At 55.8% G+C, this 22,024-nt stretch overlaps 1 protein-coding gene across 1 annotated transcript; it reads right to left on the reverse strand.

Moving 5' to 3' along the window:
• Positions 1-2,883: 2,883 nt before the first annotated feature.
• LOC125429643 (PDZ domain-containing protein MAGIX-like) lies at positions 2,884-17,087 on the reverse strand. The gene is made up of 2 exons (XM_048490933.1): positions 16,757-17,087; positions 2,884-6,746 (listed from the first exon to the last, which is right to left on the reverse strand). Exons 1-2 carry the CDS (start codon positions 16,848-16,850, stop codon positions 6,253-6,255), a joined length of 588 nt encoding a protein of 195 aa, XP_048346890.1. The 5' UTR covers positions 16,851-17,087; the 3' UTR covers positions 2,884-6,252.
• Positions 17,088-22,024: the final 4,937 nt, after the last annotated feature.

Here is a 22,024-nt window from a genome sequence, read left to right on the forward strand (position 1 = left end):
CACAGTGTCTTATATTAAGTTTTGCTCCCAAAGGTGCGCTTATGTCTTATTTTCAGGGGATGTCTTATTTTTTTTCTGTGCTCTGTTCGTCGGACATGCTTCCAAACAAAAAACTTTGCTACGCCTTACTGATGCCTGATATTTTGCACTTCAGCAAAACCTCTACTGAGTGCAGCAGTGGCTTAGGAGGTTAAGAGCTCGCAGTATCTAATCTGAGGAACTGGTATGATTCCCAGCTCTGTCAGCCTGAGCTGTGGAGGCTTATCTGTGGAATTCAGATTAGCTTGCATTACCCCACACACGCCAGTTGGGTGACCTGGCTAGTCACAGCTTCTCGGAGCCCCACCTACCTCACAGGATGTTTGTTGTGATGGGGAAGGGCAGGAGAGAAAGGGGACATAAACTAAACTCTCTTTCTTCTTCTCTCTTCTTTCTCTTCTCTTCTTCTTCTTCTCTTTCTCTCTTTCCTTCTTTCCTCCTTCCCTCCTCCCTCCTCCCCCTCCCTCCTCCCTCCCCTCCCTCCTCCCTCCCTCCCTCCCTCCTCCCTCCCTCCCTCCCTCCCCTTTTGTCTTTATTTCCTTTTTTTTTTTTTAGGGATGTGTTATATTCGGGAAACAGGGTAAGAAAAAGCCCCCTTTCTCTGCAGGATTCTGCACTGCTGCCAAAGATCTAGTAATGAGCCAGGATTGTTCTCATTGACCAATCTATACTGGATGAAAAATCGTGGTGGCTTTTTTTTGTTTCTGTTGAAGTTTCAGGAGCTGCAGGCAGATCCATCTGCTTGTTGTGAGGAAAGGGCAGATGCATCTGGCTGGAAAAAAAAAAAATCTGCTGAAAGAGCTTCCTCCTCCAGGATTGTAAGTTGGTTATGGATTCCGCGACAGCATATTTATAACAAGTCGCAATCGCTATAAATGAACCTGCTTCCTTGTATTTTCATGCGAAAATACCTGTTCAGGAAGCGTTTATTTAAATCCATGACAAACCATCTGCTGTTTGGGCCCTCTGTACGAAATGCACAATTTTTTCCCTACAATGCATGCATAGCTTTGAAGGCATACAGAAATAAATTCTGGCAGTCATGTTGAACCCGAATGTGGCCTAAGTCCTGAATTCCAACACCACACCTCAATCTTGGGGCTATAATCGTGCATCTGTATAGCTCTGCATTTTCAACAAAACATTTTAAATTAGGAGGGAAAAGGGACTTCGAAATGGCCAGGCAATCATGAATGTGTTACTGTAGATCTTTGGAGTGAAAAGCATGATGTAATCACTGCCACGCAGGAGAAAAGTGTCTGTGTGGAACTCATTAGTCACTAATGAGTTCCACACAGACACAGGAAAGACAATAGACAATAAACAAAAGGAACAAAGGCCAGACTACTTCTATTCAGATGCCTCACCTATTGATCTTGCTATCTCCATTGTTACTCACATGCTGCACTTCATTGTTACTCACTTGCCAGGCCACTCCTATTCAGATGTCCTCACCTATTGACCTTTACTCACAGGTATATATACTCCACTTGCTTTCCTTTCCAACTATCAGATCCTCTGAAGATGCCAGCCACAGATGCAGGCGAAACGTCAGGAGCAGAGGCGTACCTAGGAAAACTGGAGCCCTGGGCAAAACCCGAGTTTGATGCCACCCCCCATGGGCGGCCACCCTCCCCCACCGTGACCAAACAATGATTTTTTTCCACCAGGTCGTTTCAAAGTCACCATCACATTATAGAACATCCCCCAACTCACAAATCTGAACACAGCAATGGCCCATGCCACACAGCAGAAATAATTTTTTGGAAAACATTTTCAAAATGCTTTCAAAATGTTTTATTACTGCTATAAAAACATTTTATGGTGTTGTATCCAGTCCCCCCAATTGGGGGAAACAGCATCACTTTCAATGTTATTTAAACTGGGGACCCCAGATTCTCCCTTTAAGGTGGATTTAAAAGGAGAATCTGGGTTCCCTAGTTTAAACAAGTGATGCTGGAATCCACCCCCAAACAGCATCATTTTCAATGGTGTTTTTAAACAGGATTCTCCTTTTAAATCCAATCTTAAAGGAGAATCTGGGGTCCCCAGCTCTGAACAGCATTGAAAGTGATGCTATTATTGAGTGGATTCTCCCCCACCCTGAAACAGCATCACTTTCAATGTTTAAACTGGGGACCTCAGATTCAACCTTTACATCCATGCCGAAGGGGGTGGATTTAATAATAATAATAACCTTTATTAGGCATTCAGAGAATAAAAGAAAGAAACCAAGCATTGGCAGGAAGGGAGTGGATTTAAAAAGAGAATCTGGGGAAATTTAGGGGGTGCCTCCTGTCAGGGGTGCAATTATTAAGATAGCAGCACCAAAATTTCAGAGTATCTTCATGAGACTCTACTGATGATACCACCCAGGTTTGGTGTAGTTTGGTTCAGGGGGTCCAAAGTAATGGACCCTCAAAGGTGTAGCCCCCATCTTCTGTTAGCTCCCATTGGAAACAATGGGGGATAGGGGCACTCCCTTTGGGAGTCCATAACTTTGGACTCCCTAAACCAAACCAAACCTCACCAAGCCCAGGTCATATCATCAGGAGAGTCTCCCCAAAAATCCCTGAAATTTAGGTGCTGCTAGCCTAAAATCTGCGCCCCCTGCAAGCCAAAAACAGAAAAACACTGAAAATACAAAATCCCCCACAAACGAACCTGCAATTTTGTCGCCCACCACAAGGTGGTGCCCTGGGAAGCTGCCCACTTTGCCCAATTGGGTTGCAGTAGAAACCGTAGCTGATTTGCTAGCCCTCCAAAAAGGCTCACAGCCTACATTGTTTTTAGGCAGCATCTTTGGGTTAGTTCGGCAGAAAAACAAAAATCAGAATCCTTTGGTCTCTTGGTAAGATTTTATTTCTTTTTAAAAAATCATTTCTGTTGCATAACTTTGCTGCCAGGCATGCCTGCAAGATTTTTCTGTTTGGTCATATCCATTCCCCAATGACAAAAGGCCCAAACTGCACCTGTTGAACTCTGCCTTGCACTCAATGGTTAAAGGGCAGGCGTACACCTGTTGAACTCTGTCATGTAATCAGTGATTAAAAGGACAGGAGTCTCCTTGCCCACGGATGTCATCTAATGAACCTGCTTTATTCAAAACATACACATCTCTCTGGCTTCCTTTTTTCTTCCCTGCTCCTTTGTGTTTTTCCCCACATTTCCCCCAATCTCTGCTCCTTCAATACCCCCCACCTAATACAGTTAAATGATGCTATTACCACTGGTGCAGTCCACCATGGGCAACATAACCTAATTGTGATTCCCAAGCTGTTAGTTGCAGACCAGAGGTCTACAATGTCTGGTAGCTCTACTACAGCTACCGGTAGGTCATTTGCGTCATTAGAAAGATTAATCAATATTAGTTTCATGTGGGGTTCACCACTACAAACTCACCATGTCTCTGCATCTGCAAAGATCTTTCCTCTCATTCTGGGACAAACCAACCCCTATCAATACACCTGAGAGTAGGAAGGAGGAGACGTGGTTTTAGGGAAGCAGCTTCTAGGAAGATCTAAGACCCAGCAACATTTTGCCAGACGGCGCAACAGTTACCGCCTGGAGGTTGGTGAGGTGTGGTGGAAGTTGGCTTGCTAGGTAAGCCCCTGGCTTTCTGAACACAATGAGGTGGGTGTCCCAAGTGTGCTGCGGCCATTCTCATGCATCCCCCCCCCGAGGATCATCTGACACATGTGCATGTTTGTGGGTAAAGAGTGGTCTCTGCTAAGTGTTTGCACCTTGTGTTTGCATGCGCGTTTCACATCCATTTGTGTTTGCAGACTGCATGCAATGCACATTGGCTGCTAAGGTGGGGGGGGGGCACAAGGCACACTTTTGCTTGAATGACCCAAGGTTGCACCAACACGCACCCCTTCCCTGGACATGCTGGGTAGCGCCTGGGTAGATGTATCGGGTGGAGAACTGAGAGGTCACATCAGAGATCTGAAAGGACGGAGCAACTCTAGTTTTTTTCAAAGGGGGAGGGAGAGATTTAGATTGCAGCTTTTTCTCTTCTTGCGATGCTGTTATCACCTGTCAACGAGAAGCTAGTAGTCCGTTATCCAGCTTGCATGCCCCTCAATCCTCTGTCAGCAGCGAACTTTTTTGACATGGAAGGAAACAAAGTGGGCCCACCAGTCAGAGGATGTTGTGACCTATCAGGTAGGGGGGAGCTACAATTGCCTGCCAAGAACAGCGCGCTGTGAGCTGCCAGTGAACGCAGATCTATGCACAAGACCCAATTTCATGGCACGAGTAGGCATGGCTGGATGCAAGTTGATGTGGACGCACATGGCCCTTTTGTACCCCATAGGGTATGCGTTTTAGCACATGACGGTTGTCATGCACATGTTAGTTGGCACTAGCAGAGTGGAGAATGCCATGGCATTCTGGGCTGAGAAAGTTACACCAGCCTGTGTGGCTCTGGGATGGATTGAGGCACCAGTGGAGTGGGCAGGGAAGGGGCCCGCAGGTGGGTGGACAGAAGAATGAATGAGGCAACCGGACTTTGTTGACGGACTTAGCTATAAAGTGGAACAAACCATTTCACCAGCGGTGTCCAACTGTGGCCCTTCAGAAGTTCATGGACTATGATTCCCATCAGCCCCTGCAGGAGGGCCAGAGTTGGACACCCAGCAGCACTACACAGTCTGGAAAGTCAGCCAAGAAAGGAGTCAGGAGCAGCAGTTTTTCCAACCCTGTGAATCCTCAGGAATTTGTCACGAGTCCCTCCAGAAGCAGATCAGCAAATGCAGACAAAGTTCCATGACAGGTGGGTGGCCTTTCTTCCCCTCGTGTGCAAGGGAGAGTCACAGGGAAGTCTGGCACATGTCTACAGACCTGCTCTCAGTTTGCAATGGGTGCTGGTGAGTTCTAGCTTCAGATGAACTCTAGAATGTGATCCAGAACCTTCTGCCAGGGAATTTCTTGGTAGACAAATTTCAGTGGAAAAGGATGCCTTCACGCTATTTGGCCCTCAGGGAATCCCTGCTGTGTTGATTGTTTCTTATTATTACTTAAAGCGTTAATTTAGATGCCTTTCTTCCTTACAGAACTCAAGGCAACTTACCAACGTAGATAACACACAGAATAAAACACATGAAAAACGTTACAACCAACATTTAAAACCACAACTCAGGACTGCTAGCAACCTACCCAAACGCAGTCCTAAATAAATCTGGCAACCGCCTTCTAAAGATCTAAAAGGGGAGGTTGTTCCATACTTGTGGGCCCGCCACTGAAAAGGCCCTCCTTCTTGTACCCACCAGACAAACTTCTTTGATTGGTGGGGCAGCCGTGAGAGTCTCTCCCTGTGATCTTAATTCTTGGGCAGCTGAAGAACTTGTAGGTCAGCCTTTTGAGGAACCCCAGTACGCTGCAGCATAGTGGTTGCAATGCTAACCTAGGGTCTGGAAGACCCAGATTTGAATCCCCACTCTACCGTGAAAGCTTGGTAGATGACCTGGGCCAGCCGCACCTTCTCAGCCTAACCTACCTCCCAGGGTTGATGTGATGATAAAATGAAGGAGGAGGAGGCAAATGACATTCACTGCTCTGAGCTCCTTGGAAAAAGGATGGTATAAAATCGTACTGAAAGTACAACATCTTGGCATGTTGCAGGGTGTTCCCTTGGTTTCGGCCTTGTCCCAATCTGGCCTGTGGCAACCAGCCCTCGCCTTGTGCAAAGTGGCAACCTGTCCTAGAGTGTGTTCAGCACTCCCCTGTAGCCGCATACCCATCCACACACCAAAGTTTAGGGCAACTTGTCTGCCATTACTGATCTTCTCATTGAGGAACTCCCAACCCCACGGTTCTTAGGAATGCTGCAATGAGAAACCGTTGCCCTAGAAGATTTCAAGGTGGAAAGTTTTAAGAAAGGGCATCGCTGTTGCAGTCTTTGGGTTACAGCAGAATGGAAGGTTCCATCGCACAGCTCCAAGGAAGGTGGCGATGAAGAGGCCAAAGTTTGGGGCTGCGGGGAGAGACGGTTGTGATCATGAGAACCGTTGCATAGTATGGCGTATGGAAGAAGGTCGGCAGCAGAGAACAAAACAAAACAAATCAAAAGAAGGCTTCTGTTGCATAGTATGAATGGAGAACGAGGAACACGAAAAAGGGAGATCCTATTGCATAGTCCGGGGGGGGGGAGGGGCAGTGCCATTGCCCCAGGCACTGAGTAGTTCTGCGTTGCGCCAAGTGGAGTGGGCTCTAGCTCCGCCTCTTCACCTCCATGCCCTTCCCCCTGACCGCATCGCCCTTCTGCTCCTCTTCTTCCCCCTGACCCATGCAGACGCCCCACAGAGCCCGAGAGAGACGCTCCTTGCTGGGGACGAGCCAGGGACCAGGGACCAGATCTGAGCGCAGTTTCCGGCTGGGCTTGGGGGAGAGGAGCTTGCAGCTGTCCCCCCTGCCCTCCCCAATCGTCTCTTGCTCCCGATGATGCCTCCAGCCCCCCTCCTCCCCTTCCTTGTCTTCATCCCCCTGGACCTTGGTGGAGCAGTGGTGGTGCCAGTTCAGCTGCCGGGTTTTTGGAGGCTGCTGCCTGTTACCGGGCGATGCTTCCGGGCTGCCCCCGTCACAGACGTTTGGTCCCTGGTATTGCAGGGCCCCCGGCCGGTTTGATCTCCTGCATCGCTGCCTGGCTTTGTCCTCTGCCTCTGGCGTCTGATACCGCTTGGTGGGACTCTGGCTGTACTCACGGTCTAGGAAGAAGAAGGGTGGGTGGAACAGAAGGTGTTAAGCCTTGAGGTGATCCTGGGATCGAGTGGAGTGGTGTCTCTGGTTCATAAGGAATCCTCCCCCAGCCCCTGCCCTCCCCACCCCCCCGCCCAGCCTACCCTGCATACTACCTCAGCAAAGCATTGCTAGAATTAATTTTAAAATATTGGTATTCTAGGTAAGGCCGGAAGCATCAAGTTAGGATAGGTCAGGTCAGGAGTGGGACTTGGAAGAATCTGGAAGGTCGTGGGTGGGGATCAAGATGAAATCACATAGGTCAGGGGAGGGACTTGGAAGAATCTGGAGTTTGCTAACATCTCAGAGCCCAGCACTGGTACGACCTGGGGCTGGAGCCAGAAAGGGGGAGCTGGTGGGTTTCCCCACCTTCACCTGCTTCAGGCAGTCTGCCGTTTGCCCTGGAAGTTCAGGAAACGAAAGGTTGCCGGGCAGCTGCGGCAGCAACGAGAGAGAAAGAGTAGGTGAGATGGGCTCCTTTTCCATCTCCTGCTAAGAGCCTATATGCTGGCTAGATTTAACATCATGCCATCTCCGCTACATAGAGGAAGACTTAAAGGTCTTCCAAGCGATAAGAGGTTCTGTACCTGTAGCGTAGGACAGCTGGATTCCATCCCACACATTCTCCTGAACTGTTTATTATTCCAAGAACTCCGATCCAGTCTGTTATCCCAAGCCATAGACTCTATGATTGATTAGACTGAATCAGATAAAGTAGTTACGCTTTTAAATTGTCAGGATTTTCATTGTTGCCTTATAGTGGCAAAGTTTTTGTCAGAAGTTTGTAAACTGAATGTATGACAAACGCGAAGTTTTTTACTATTCACTTTTTAACTGGAACTGTATTTTTATACTATTGTGTATATGCCAATAAAGGCTTATTGAATTGTATTGTCGAAGGCTTTCACGGCTGGAATCACTTGGGTGCTGTGTGGTTTCCGGGCTGTATGGCCGTGTTCTAGCAGCATTCTCTCCTGACGTTTCGCCTGCATCTGTGGCTGGCATCTTCAGAGGATCTGATGTTGGGAAAGCAAGTGGAGTATATATACCTGTTGGAGTGTCCAGGATGGGTGGGGAAACCTTGTCTGTGAGTAACAAAGGCGGCAACCAGGTCAATAGTTGAGGGCATCTGAATAGAAGTATGAGTAACAATGAAGACTATAGCCTGGGAGTAACCCTGTAGATAGCAAGGTCACTGGTGGGAGCATCTGAATAGAAAAAAACTTTGGTACATCGCACAAACAGAATCTGTGAACCTCACCTCCTACAAGATGAATTGAATCACCTAAACAGGGCTCTACAGGCTAGTGGTTACTCTAATACAGAAATCAGAAGGGCTGCAAGACCAAGAACAAGCCACATAAACAAAGATAAAGAGCCACCTTAGAGGGGAAGGTGTTTCTTACCATACATCAAGGAACCACTGATCGCATAGGAAAACTGATGAAGAAGCACAACCTAGCTAAACAATCTATAGACCCACTTAAGAAAATTCAACAACAGATGCCTACGCTCAGCAAAGGGATAAGAGGGATCCTTTAGTTCCTACTGCAGGAGTCTATCGTGATACCATGCAGCTGTGGACAAGTCTACATAGGAACCACCAAACGCGAAGCGCCATTGTAGACACGATCAAAGAACACTAAAGGCACTGCAGACTATTTCAGCCAGAAAACCAGCAATAGCAGAGACTTACATGATACAAACCAACCTGGACATAGAATATTATTTGAAAATTGGCAGAAATTCTGGACTAATTCTGGAAAGCCACTACGCCAGACTACACAGAGAAGCCATTTGAAATCCATAAGCATTACGGACAATTTTAACAGGAAGGAAGAAACTCTGAAAATGAACAGAACTTGGCTGCCAGTGTTGGAAAATACTAGGGTCAAGACTGTGTGGGCCAAACCAGCTCCACACAAACACAGGTTATGACCATAGACAAAAGGAACAAAGGCCAGGATACTTCTATTCAGATGCTCCCACCAGTGACCTTGCTATCTACAGGGTTACTCCCAGGCTATAGTCTTCATTGTGTACTACTCATACTTCTATTCAGATGCCCTCAACTATTGGACCTGGTTAAGCACCTTTGTTTACTCACAGACAAGGTTTCCCCACCCACCCTGGACACTCCAACAGGTATATATACTCCACTTGCTTTCCCAACATCAGATCCTCTGAAGATGCCAGCCACAGATGCAGGCGAAACGTCAGGAGAGAATGCTGCTAGAACACGGCCATACAGCCCGGAAACCACACAGCACCCAAACGCTTATTGAATTGTATTGAAACCATCTCCTGCTAGCAGTTCATGTCAGCAGGAGAAGGGAAAGGAGGCAGTCTCCTTTCCTAGTCACTGCAGCAACCCCACAACGTTGCCGGCTGTGTTTGCGAGGCTTTCTTGGCCCCCTGATACAGGGGTGGGCAATTATTTTTTCCATGGGGCCGCATAAGAAACAGAAAATATTGTGGAGGGCCGGGCCAAAAGGCAGTAGGCTTAGGCGGCTTTGAAAGCCATCGCAGAAGCCGGGCGCCAAGGCAACCGGGCTTCGGCGTGGGCTTTCAAAGACATGCTTCGCTCCCTCAGCAGAAGGCAGGGGGGCCAATCATCAGGGTCATCCCGTCAATGGCCAGATAGAATGGCCCATGCGGGTCATATAATGCTCAGGTCTGCCCTGATAGAACCTTCAGAGAAAGCAGCAGGCTGCTTTTTTGTGGGGAGGGGAGGAAAGAAGGGATATGCACGTTTCACCAGCAGCTTCCGTTGAGCTTTTGGCTGGAACCAACTGACACCCTTATTATTTTGGCTTCCCAAACATTCACTGATCGGCACCTCTCTGGTGGTTACTTATGCCAGGGAATCACCATCCCCTCCCGCTTCCTTTTTAGGGTTTTTATATGGTTCTCTGTGAGACCACAGAGGAATTTGCAGCTTTCTAGTTTTTTCCCCAGTGCATTTCCCGTTTGCTCTTCTAAGTGGACCACTGCAAGGCTTTTCTACCATAGAAGGGATTTAATACCTGGGTTTTTTCCATTCATAGAGCGTAACCACATTATTGATTTAAGCAAGTTCACCTTCCAGGGCCTCCCTCTAAAGCACAGGTGTCAAACTCGCGGCCCTCCAGATGTTCATGAACTACAATTCCCATCAGCCCTTGCCAGTATAGCCAATGCTCATGTTGGGAGGGACTGATGGGAATTGTAGTTCATGAACATCTGGAGGGCCGCAAGTTTGACACCCCTGCTCTAAAGGGTTCTGGGAACAAAGTGTCCATCCAAACATGACCATTCCTTCCTTTCTGTCTGGGGGGGGGGGGGGGTTGATAAAGACCCTACCAAAGTTCTCTCTGCCAATTGGGCTTACAGACCAAATGGCAAGTTACGAGTTTGAACATGTTGCCTCTGGAAATCCCTGACTTGCCTTTGATTCCAACAGTCACATGTCAGGTGCGAGGGGATTTGGTTTCCAAGATCACAGGGCCCTAATTCAGATCAGGACCAGGGTGTGGGGATGGAGGGGGGGGGTCGCACTTCCCTACGTTCCATTTTTCCAGTGCAAAATGGCTCTGGAGGGCTGCACATGAGGCTCCCCCCAACAGTGCATGAGCATCTCCTTCAGGGTCATTTTGGGTTGGGAAAATGGTTTAAGAGCCAAGCCTGGCACCCTTTCTACTCCCAGGCTGCATGTCCCATCTGAATAACACCCTTGAGAGATTGGGAAACTAGTTCCTATATATTGTCGAAGGCTTTCATTGGCTGGATTCAACTGGTTGTGGTAGGTTTTCCGGGCTGTGTGGCCGTGGTCTGGTGGATCATGTTCCTAACGTTTCGCCTACATCTGTGGCTGGCATCTTCCAGAGGGAAGTCTGTTACACACTGTGCACACTTCCCTCTGTGATACACCTCTGAAGAAGCCAGCCACAGATGCAGGCAAAACGTTAGGAACGAGATCTACCAGACCACGGCCACACAGCAAGGAAAACCCACCACAACCAATTCCCATACACTTGACATGTGACAATCTGAATCTAAGCCAGGTTGAGAAAATACAGCCATGGCATGTTAGTTATCATAATGCAGGGGTGTCCAACTCTGGTGCTTCAGATGTTCATGGACTACAATTCCCATCAGCCCCTGCTGGCATAAACATCTGAAATCCCAGAGCTGGACACCCCTGTCATAATGTGTAGCTTGGCCTTCCCAAGCCACTGTGGTGGGTTTATCCCAGCTAGGTTTTTAGAAAGTAAAGATTTTAAAAGAGCTCTGTGGCAGGGTGGTTTCCTGTGGGGGTGGGGACCTAGTATAACAGATGTATTACACTCTATGATATTACACTTTGTGCAAATGCGGTGTTGTGAAGTCCCGAATAGACTTAGTGAGGGACGGCACATGAGCAAGGGCACTGAAGGGTGTAACAAGAGGTGAGAAAGGCGGCATACGCAAAGAGGGTCAGCGGGGGGTGGGGGGGATAATCACAATTCTGCTCCAAGGAAAACTAGACTTTGTGGCAGGTATATGTTATGCAACTTTGCGCACCTGTGCTCTTTATTCTGCTTCAGCTGGTCAGGGAGGTATGAGGGCCAGCACTGATATCCCACACTCAGATCACTTGAAACCAGTGTTGTGGGGCGGAAAATTGTCCAAATGGAACATTCTCAGCCAATCAGAAAAATCAGCTTTGTTTTGCTGTCAAGTTGCCACCAATTTATGGTGCCCCCACAGGTGGGATCCAGCAGGTTCTCACAGGTTCCCGAGAGTAGGTTACTCATTGTTTGTGTGTGCCGAGAGGGGGTTACTAATTGGTGATTTTGCCACGTGATTTTTGCCTTAGCTACGCCCCTCCTCTCGGCAGTAGCGCACAGAACTTGAAGCAGTCTAGCAGGAGGTGCACCGGCGTGCGTGGCAGCCTGCGCCTGCGTTCATTTGTTTTCCACCCAAGGACCGGCGCAGTGGCTGCGTCCTTGCCACAGCCCCGCCCAGGAATGCCCCGCCCCTGGAATGCCCGGCCACGCCCCCGTCGTGCCCCGCTCAACCCCATTGGCGCTACGCCACAGTTTGAATCCCGCCACCATGGGAACCTGTTACTAAAATTTTTGGATCCCACCACTGGGTGCCCCCCCCATGAGGTTTTCAAGGCAACAGATGAACAGAGGTGGTTTGCCATTGCCTGCCTCTGCATAGTGTCTCTGGAATTCTTTGGTGGCCTCCCTCCCATCCAGACACTCACCAGGAGTGAACCTGCTTAGCTGTGGAGACCTGATGAGATCCTGTTGGCCCAGGCCATTTGGTCAAAGCAGGGTGTTTGCCATTACTCATGGACGTAGGTAAGGGGGGGTTTCTTGGGTTTGAACCCCCCCATTCATGTATGAAGCTCCGCCCCTTCGTTTCTGGGTTTTTAAAACATTTTTAGTGCTTTTTCGTTTTTTGGCCTGCAGGGGGTGCATTGTTTGGGCTAGCAGCACCGAACTTTCAGGGATTATTTGGGGGACTCTCCTGATGATACTACCCGGGTTTGGTGAGGTTTGGTTCAGGGGGTCCAAAGTTACGGGTTCCCAAAGGGGGTGCCCCCATCCTCCATTGTTTCCAATGGGAACCAATAGAAGATGGGGGCTACACATTTGAGGATACATAACTTTGGACGCCCTGAACCAAACTTCACCAAACCTGGGATGTATTAACAGGAGAGTCTCTTATTGATACCACCCAGGTTTTGTGAAGTTTGGTCCAGGGGGTCCAAAGCTATGGACTCCCAAAGGGAGTGCCCCATCCTCCATTGTTTTCAAAAGGAGCTAATAGAAGATGAAGGCTACATTTTTGAGGGTCCATAACTTTGGACATCCTGAACCAAACTTCACCAAACCTGGGATGTACTATCAGGAGAGTCTCTTATTGATGCCACCCAGGTTTTGCGAAGTTTGGCTCAGGGAGTCCAAAGCTATGGACTCCCAAAGGGGGTGCCCCCATCCCCCATTGTTTCCAATGGGAGCTAATAGGAGATGGGGGCTACACCTTTGAGGGTCCATAACTTTGGACCCCCTGAACCAAACTTCACCAAACCTGGGTGGTATCATTAGGAAAGACTCCTAAAGATACCCTGAAAGTTTGGTGCTTCGAGCTTAACAATTGCACCCCTGACAGCAGGCACCCCCCAAATTTCCCCAGATTCTCCTTTTAAATCCACCCCCTTCGGCATGGATTTAAAGGGAGAATCTGAGGTCCTCAGTTTAGAAGAAGAAGAAGAGTTTAGTTTTATATCCCCCCTTTCTCTCCTGTAGGAGACTCAAAGGGGCTTACAATCTCCTTGCCCTTGCTCCCTCACAATAAACACCCTGTGAGGTGGGTGGGGCTGAGAGAGCTCCGAAAAGCTGTGACTAGCCCAAGGTCACCCAGCCGGTGTGTGTGGGAGTGTACAGGCTAATCTGAATTCCCCAGCTAAGCCTCCACAGCTCAGGCGACAGAGCGGGGAATCAAACCTGGTTCCTCCAGATTAGAATGCACCTGCTCTTAACACTACGCCACATTGAAAGTGATGCTGTTGCAGGGTGGGGGATAATCCACCCCAAAACAGCATCACTTTCAATGTTGTTTAACTGGGGACCCCAGATTCTCCCTTTAAGGTGGATTTAAAAGGAGAATTTGGGCTCTCTAGTTTAAACACCATTGACAGTGATGCTGTTTGGGGGTGGATTCCAGCATCACATCGGCTGCCCGGGGGGGCGGGGGGGGCTCAGATTTTGCACCAGGCTCCATTTTCCCTCTATGCCTCTGGCCAGAGGGGAGGGGCAGGGCAGGGCAGGGGAATCTGCCCTCCCCGACCTCGGAGAGCTGCTTTTACAAGCGGTAGGTGAGGGGCGGGGCTTGGGGAGGTGTGGTCATGCCCTAGGGGCGGGTGGGGGTGTGGCCCCACCCCTGAACCCCCCCATAAAAATCTATACCTACGTTTCTGCCGTTACTTGCCTCTGTGTAGCAACCCTGGATTTCCTTGGGGGTCTCCCCTCCAAGTACTAACCAGGGCTGACCATGCTTAGCTCCCGAGAGCTGACGAGGCTGGGTGAACCTGAGCTCTCCGGGGCCCATGCCATTTGCCAGTGGGGGCCTCAAACAGACTGATCTGAACCAGTCAGAAAAACTTTTCCATGGGAACTTTGCTGCTGCACATCTCGTAATATATATTCTGCTTATCTATGATTGCCAGGGCTGCTGTTGTGCAGCGTATCACTCACATTAGATGGGTGCGATGTGAGGAACGAAGCAGGGACGAACCCCATGGCTCGCACAGGATGGTTTTGCATTGTTTTCCTAACGCTATTTAAATATATTTAAACGATTTATTTAAATCTGAAACATTTCCAGAAATGTGTTGTCAAAGGCTTTCATGGCCGGATTCAACTGGTTTTGGTGGGTTTTCTGGGTTGTGTAGCTGTAGTCTGGTGGATCTTGTTCCTGACGTTTTGCTTGCATCTGTGGCTGGCATCTTCAGAGGTGCTTCACAGGGGGAAGTCTGTTACACACACTGTGTCCAGTGAGAAGGGAATGTTTTAGTGGGGTATATATTGTCCATGTCCCCGGGTGGGGAACCAATCAGTAAGTGTTTGGGTGGAACTTGCTATGCAAAGGTGTGGTTGATAGTATAGTATTGCAGGTGGGGTTTGGGGGAGTGATTCACATTTGCATTTGCTGCTGCTGCAGCAGCAGTATTGGTGAATGCAAACCCTGTGTCTGGGTGGAGTCCATTGTCCATGAACTTAGCATGCCCTTGGCCTTTGCTTCTGGTGTTTAAGCAAACCCTAAGGGCATGCTAAGTTCATGGACAATGGACTCCACCCAAACACAAGATTTGCATTCACCAATACTGCTGCTGCTGCAGCAAAGGCAAATGTGACTCACTCCCTGGACTGAAAAACCTCACCTGTAATACTATACTATAAACCACACCTTTGCATAGCAAGTTCCACCCAAACACTTACTGATTGGTTCCCCACCTGGGGACATCACAATTTATACCCCACTAAAACATTCCCTTCTCACTGGACCCAGCATGTAACAGACTTCCCTCTGTGATACACCTCTGAAGATGCCAGACACAGATGCGGGCGAAATGTCAGAAACAGGATCCACCAGACCACGGCCACACAGCCCCCCGGAAAACCCACCAGAACCATTTCCAGAAATGTTTCTTATTCAGATTTTCCTAGAAAACCCACATGACTCCTTGAAATTTCTCTGGCTTTGGAGGTTTTGGTAGGTATTATCCACACACGCAGGCTTTAATCTTTGCAGCTGCAGCGGGTTCAGCGTTTCTCTCCCTTTAATAACAAGCTAGGCATGAAGCCAGATGCAAGCAGAAAAGAGGACTTGCAGCCAGTTCCTTAGATGTGACTTTCCCCTGAACTCCGTCCAGCTTTGTGAATGATCTCTCAGGAGGATATGCCAGGAGAGTGAACGTCTTCATACTGTGCTATAGGCAAGTTTCTTATTCTTTCGCACTGCATGTATTATTCACTTAATTTTTTATCTATTGCTAGGGCTTTTGGGGGGACAGCACTTCCCAGGTACTGAGTATCCCCACTTTTCTCTGCGGCCAGCACTCAGCCGCAGCTGGGAAAAGGGTCCTTCAGTTACAGCCTAGTGGGGATGCAGAGGAACGGGTGAATGGGTGGAAACTGACAACCTTACCTATGAGTACCGGCGCTTCTTTCAAAACAAAAAAGTACAGTCTATTGCACAGGGAAAAAAATTAAAAGAAGTACAAAGCGGCCATGGAGATATGGGATGAGCGGGTTGTGATGTCACAGGAACTAACCAATTGGCAGCAACAAAACAAATATTTGGCTTTAGTGCAGGGAAGGCGCTTCCATGCTTCCCCTTCTGCTGTCAGTCCTTAGCCTGAGATTCTCAAGATGTTGCCACATCTTTACCTTAATTCTACAGCCTTCCTGAGCTTGTGCAGAATTGTGGCATTCACACAGCCCTGTCTACAGAAGATTCACTGGGATGATGGCAGGGAGCAACGGAAGAGAGACTGGAAAAGGGCATTAAACTCAGAGGAGGGAGGGTGGGCTGAGGAATGTGACCATACAGGAGGGAGGGAGTGGCTCCGGCATGATCATCTCCCCTAGAGAATAAGAGCTTCCCCTACCACCTGCAGAGGGTTTTTTAACAGTGGCTTCCTGGGACACTAAGATACTTGGAGGCTCGGTGATTCCACTGGTGCAATGGGGTGGGGGGCTGGGCACCCACCATTTATTCTCGACCCGTCCCACGAGGCAGAAGCAGGGCTCCCCCCGGGGGGAGTTGGTCACGCAGAGAGCCAGACTGGCCAGCGGCTGCCCTGTGGGGCGGAGACAGATGGAGACTTGGGGGGGGGGGCAGTGATAGGGAAGTTACAAGGCCAGCACAGATCAGGTAGGTTGGGGGGGGGGTATGAAGTCATCACATATCAGACAGGATAAGGCAAGGTTGGCACAGATTAGGTGGGGGGGGGGATCAGACAGAACCATGGGTGGGTTGGCATATGGGGGGGGGGAAGTCAGACGGACGAAGGACAACAGGGGCAGAAAAGAAAAGAGAAGACGAGAAAGGGGTGAATATTCAAGCCCCACATCCTGCCTCTCTGCAGAGACCCTCCAAAGGGAAGAGATGGGGAAAGGGGTACTGTGGTGAGAATTTATTTAAAGAGATTTACCACTACAGGTCAGACTTCCTCTCCTGAGACAGAGAAACTAGGGGCGGCCTCCTCACCCCTTTGCTTAGCAGACGGAGAAAAGTTGCTTGTATGTGGGGGGTGGGGCGGGGATGAGAAGAGAAGAGCTGTCACACCCCCTCCCCAGTTTCTAAAAAAACACCCTAATCATTCTGGGCTGCCCCATCCTTACAGGAGTTATTTCTCATGGGGTTGCGTTTGTGGCACGGCCTGTTTGAGACTTACTATCTCTGCTGTGTAGGAGAGCGGGGAGGGATCTGACAGACATACCATAATTGGGAATAAAACCGTTGCCCTTCTTCAGCACGAGGCGTATCCGGCTACCCCCACTACGGATATGCTCCACCGCTTGCGCATGCGTCATGCCCACTGTAGGCTCCCCGTTGATCTCTACCAGCTGGTCGCTCACCTGTTACCATCAGACAGTTTCAGAGAAAAGGCCAAGCAACACTGGATACTGAGGACTTGAATTCAGATCCCCCCCCCCCCCCGGGTGTGAAGTGTCAGGGGGAAGAGCAAGATACATCACATCTGCAGGGCTGGGGAAGGCACCATTCCCACCCCCCGTGCTGTTTGTCTGGTCAGAAATGTCTTCTGCATAGCCCTGGCGGGGAAAAGAGGGCGCTTGACACCTGGCTGAAAGGCCATTTTCTACTAAGGAAAAAAAGTGCAGTGTAGGGAAGAGTTAGACTTCCCCCAGCACTGCAGCATGGATCTATACCAGTGGTGGCGAACCTATGGCACGGGTGCCAGAGGTGGCACTCAGAGCCCTCTCTGTGGGCACGCGCAAACAGAGTTGCCCCCAATCCCCCAAACACATCTAGGCTGGCCTGAGCCACTGGGCTCGATTATTAGCATTATACCCAAGACCTAGTTTTGGGGAAGCAGTGTAGGTAACCCTGATAAGCACTGTTAAATCCCACTGATTTTCATGCGAAGAACTAAAGTGTGATCCTTTACCTGGGAGCAAGCTCAGTTGCTGGCAATGGGGCTTGCTTCTGAGTAAACCCTCCTAGGGTTGTGATTCACCCGTTGGAAGAGTTGCATGGTTGCTTCAAAGCAGAGCCACAGACTACCACGAAGCTTACTCCCAAGTAACACACACCTCGGAGCCAGCTGTATTTTTCTAAACTAAAACCTCAGTATTCAGGTTAAATTGCCGTGTCGGCACTTTGCGATAAACAAGTGTGTTTTGGGTTGCAATTTGAGCACTCGGTCTCGAAAAGGTTCGCCATCACTGATCTAGACTGTCTTAATGTCTATACTGTCCCATCCCCCCCACCCTCCCTTAATATTTCCATCAAAGGTGTCTGAAAGTAGGGGTGGGAATTCACAAGCCCCTGGGCCTGATTGGTGGCCCAGGAGAGGATACCAGTTAGCTCCTGTTCCACTGTTAACCAGGGGGCGGGGTGTGTGTGTGTATCCCCACTGAGAATTTCAATCTGGATACAACCAGGTTACAGAAGAATCGGCACCTTTTCATCACGGTTTCTTCCTCCCCACCGCAGCTACAGTCTAGTATATCCAGGTTTTGAGCAATGCAGCAGCCATGCAGGAATCCCCACAATCGAACGTGCAATCTTCTCACGGGTATGCTCTCCTTATCCTGATTGGCTATTGCGTTGTGTTGGGGTGGACATTTTTTTAAAAATATATATTTTTTGCGGAGCCACATCACTACGCGCCTGCGTAGATTGAGTTGGAGCAGGGACGGTAGAACGCTTTGTTTCCGCAAAGCTCCGTTTCTGCACGGCTGGGTCATACTTTTTGCCCACAGAACTACATGGGCACAAATGTCAGTTACCGTATAGTTTGCACAGAAGCAAAAAAACGTTGCCCCGTTTTAACATCGCCTCTGCAGGTGCAAAACAAAAAAAGGGGGGTGCGTGCGCATCGCGCACAGCCCACTGCGCTCTGATTGGCTTGGAAGCCCCACGTCACTCTCAAAGGCAGGAAATTCAATGGATGTTCAACCCCCGATCCTCCCCACAGATCCAGATTCATCACGTCTTTATTAAAAAGGCGCACATCCATGCAGGTCCGGAAAAAACACGTGATAAGGGAGACAAGGAGCGGCAGAACCGTGATCAGCTGGGACGCGGTGGGGAGTTTTGCACGAAACCTGGATATTTCGTGGGATTAATCGGCAGTGGGGATATCGCCTGGGAGTCAGCCCATTTCTGATGCTGAACCAGTTCCCTTGCCCCTTTGCACTGTCTGCATGCTTGCCCTAGAGCCGTGGTGGCGAACCTTTGGCACTCCAGATGTTATGGACTACAATTGGGGTTGGGGGGGGGGGGGGTGGGGGGGGGGGGGGGTGGGGGGGGGGGGGGGTGGGGGGGGGGGGGGGTGGGGGGGGGGGGGGGTGGGGGGGGGGGGGGGTGGGGGGGGGGGGGGGTGGGGGGGGGGGGGGGTGGGGGGGGGGGGGGGTGGGGGGGGGGGGGGGTGGGGGGGGGGGGGGGTGGGGGGGGGGGGGGGTGGGGGGGGGGGGGGGTGGGGGGGGGGGGGGGTGGGGGGGGGGGGGGGTGGGGGGGGGGGGGGGTGGGGGGGGGGGGGGGTGGGGGGGGGGGGGGGTGGGGGGGGGGGGGGGTGGGGGGGGGGGGGGGTGGGGGGGGGGGGGGGTGGGGGGGGGGGGGGGTGGGGGGGGGGGGGGGTGGGGGGGGGGGGGGGTGGGGGGGGGGGGGGGTGGGGGGGGGGGGGGGTGGGGGGGGGGGGGGGTGGGGGGGGGGGGGGGTGGGGGGGGGGGGGGGTGGGGGGGGGGGGGGGTGGGGGGGGGGGGGGGTGGGGGGGGGGGGGGGTGGGGGGGGGGGGGGGTGGGGGGGGGGGGGGGTGGGGGGGGGGGGGGGTGGGGGGGGGGGGGGGTGGGGGGGGGGGGGGGTGGGGGGGGGGGGGGGTGGGGGGGGGGGGGGGTGGGGGGGGGGGGGGGTGGGGGGGGGGGGGGGTGGGGGGGGGGGGGGGTGGGGGGGGGGGGGGGTGGGGGGGGGGGGGGGTGGGGGGGGGGGGGGGTGGGGGGGGGGGGGGGTGGGGGGGGGGGGGGGTGGGGGGGGGGGGGGGTGGGGGGGGGGGGGGGTGGGGGGGGGGGGGGGTGGGGGGGGGGGGGGGTGGGGGGGGGGGGGGGTGGGGGGGGGGGGGGGTGGGGGGGGGGGGGGGTGGGGGGGGGGGGGGGTGGGGGGGGGGGGGGGTGGGGGGGGGGGGGGGTGGGGGGGGGGGGGGGTGGGGGGGGGGGGGGGTGGGGGGGGGGGGGGGTGGGGGGGGGGGGGGGTGGGGGGGGGGGGGGGTGGGGGGGGGGGGGGGTGGGGGGGGGGGGGGGTGGGGGGGGGGGGGGGTGGGGGGGGGGGGGGGTGGGGGGGGGGGGGGGTGGGGGGGGGGGGGGGTGGGGGGGGGGGGGGGTGGGGGGGGGGGGGGGTGGGGGGGGGGGGGGGTGGGGGGGGGGGGGGGTGGGGGGGGGGGGGGGTGGGGGGGGGGGGGGGTGGGGGGGGGGGGGGGTGGGGGGGGGGGGGGGTGGGGGGGGGGGGGGGTGGGGGGGGGGGGGGGTGGGGGGGGGGGGGGGTGGGGGGGGGGGGGGGTGGGGGGGGGGGGGGGTGGGGGGGGGGGGGGGTGGGGGGGGGGGGGGGTGGGGGGGGGGGGGGGTGGGGGGGGGGGGGGGTGGGGGGGGGGGGGGGTGGGGGGGGGGGGGGGTGGGGGGGGGGGGGGGTGGGGGGGGGGGGGGGTGGGGGGGGGGGGGGGTGGGGGGGGGGGGGGGTGGGGGGGGGGGGGGGTGGGGGGGGGGGGGGGTGGGGGGGGGGGGGGGTGGGGGGGGGGGGGGGTGGGGGGGGGGGGGGGTGGGGGGGGGGGGGGGTGGGGGGGGGGGGGGGTGGGGGGGGGGGGGGGTGGGGGGGGGGGGGGGTGGGGGGGGGGGGGGGTGGGGGGGGGGGGGGGTGGGGGGGGGGGGGGGTGGGGGGGGGGGGGGGTGGGGGGGGGGGGGGGTGGGGGGGGGGGGGGGTGGGGGGGGGGGGGGGTGGGGGGGGGGGGGGGTGGGGGGGGGGGGGGGTGGGGGGGGGGGGGGGTGGGGGGGGGGGGGGGTGGGGGGGGGGGGGGGTGGGGGGGGGGGGGGGTGGGGGGGGGGGGGGGTGGGGGGGGGGGGGGGTGGGGGGGGGGGGGGGTGGGGGGGGGGGGGGGTGGGGGGGGGGGGGGGTGGGGGGGGGGGGGGGTGGGGGGGGGGGGGGGTGGGGGGGGGGGGGGGTGGGGGGGGGGGGGGGTGGGGGGGGGGGGGGGTGGGGGGGGGGGGGGGTGGGGGGGGGGGGGGGTGGGGGGGGGGGGGGGTGGGGGGGGGGGGGGGTGGGGGGGGGGGGGGGTGGGGGGGGGGGGGGGTGGGGGGGGGGGGGGGTGGGGGGGGGGGGGGGTGGGGGGGGGGGGGGGTGGGGGGGGGGGGGGGTGGGGGGGGGGGGGGGTGGGGGGGGGGGGGGGTGGGGGGGGGGGGGGGTGGGGGGGGGGGGGGGTGGGGGGGGGGGGGGGTGGGGGGGGGGGGGGGTGGGGGGGGGGGGGGGTGGGGGGGGGGGGGGGTGGGGGGGGGGGGGGGTGGGGGGGGGGGGGGGTGGGGGGGGGGGGGGGTGGGGGGGGGGGGGGGTGGGGGGGGGGGGGGGTGGGGGGGGGGGGGGGTGGGGGGGGGGGGGGGTGGGGGGGGGGGGGGGTGGGGGGGGGGGGGGGTGGGGGGGGGGGGGGGTGGGGGGGGGGGGGGGTGGGGGGGGGGGGGGGTGGGGGGGGGGGGGGGTGGGGGGGGGGGGGGGTGGGGGGGGGGGGGGGTGGGGGGGGGGGGGGGTGGGGGGGGGGGGGGGTGGGGGGGGGGGGGGGTGGGGGGGGGGGGGGGTGGGGGGGGGGGGGGGTGGGGGGGGGGGGGGGTGGGGGGGGGGGGGGGTGGGGGGGGGGGGGGGTGGGGGGGGGGGGGGGTGGGGGGGGGGGGGGGTGGGGGGGGGGGGGGGTGGGGGGGGGGGGGGGTGGGGGGGGGGGGGGGTGGGGGGGGGGGGGGGTGGGGGGGGGGGGGGGTGGGGGGGGGGGGGGGTGGGGGGGGGGGGGGGTGGGGGGGGGGGGGGGTGGGGGGGGGGGGGGGTGGGGGGGGGGGGGGGTGGGGGGGGGGGGGGGTGGGGGGGGGGGGGGGTGGGGGGGGGGGGGGGTGGGGGGGGGGGGGGGTGGGGGGGGGGGGGGGTGGGGGGGGGGGGGGGTGGGGGGGGGGGGGGGTGGGGGGGGGGGGGGGTGGGGGGGGGGGGGGGTGGGGGGGGGGGGGGGTGGGGGGGGGGGGGGGTGGGGGGGGGGGGGGGTGGGGGGGGGGGGGGGTGGGGGGGGGGGGGGGTGGGGGGGGGGGGGGGTGGGGGGGGGGGGGGGTGGGGGGGGGGGGGGGTGGGGGGGGGGGGGGGTGGGGGGGGGGGGGGGTGGGGGGGGGGGGGGGTGGGGGGGGGGGGGGGTGGGGGGGGGGGGGGGTGGGGGGGGGGGGGGGTGGGGGGGGGGGGGGGTGGGGGGGGGGGGGGGTGGGGGGGGGGGGGGGTGGGGGGGGGGGGGGGTGGG

The sequence above is a fragment of the Sphaerodactylus townsendi genome, linkage group LG03 (genome assembly GCF_021028975.2).
Source record: "Sphaerodactylus townsendi isolate TG3544 linkage group LG03, MPM_Stown_v2.3, whole genome shotgun sequence".
Lineage (NCBI taxonomy): Eukaryota > Metazoa > Chordata > Lepidosauria > Squamata > Sphaerodactylidae > Sphaerodactylus > Sphaerodactylus townsendi.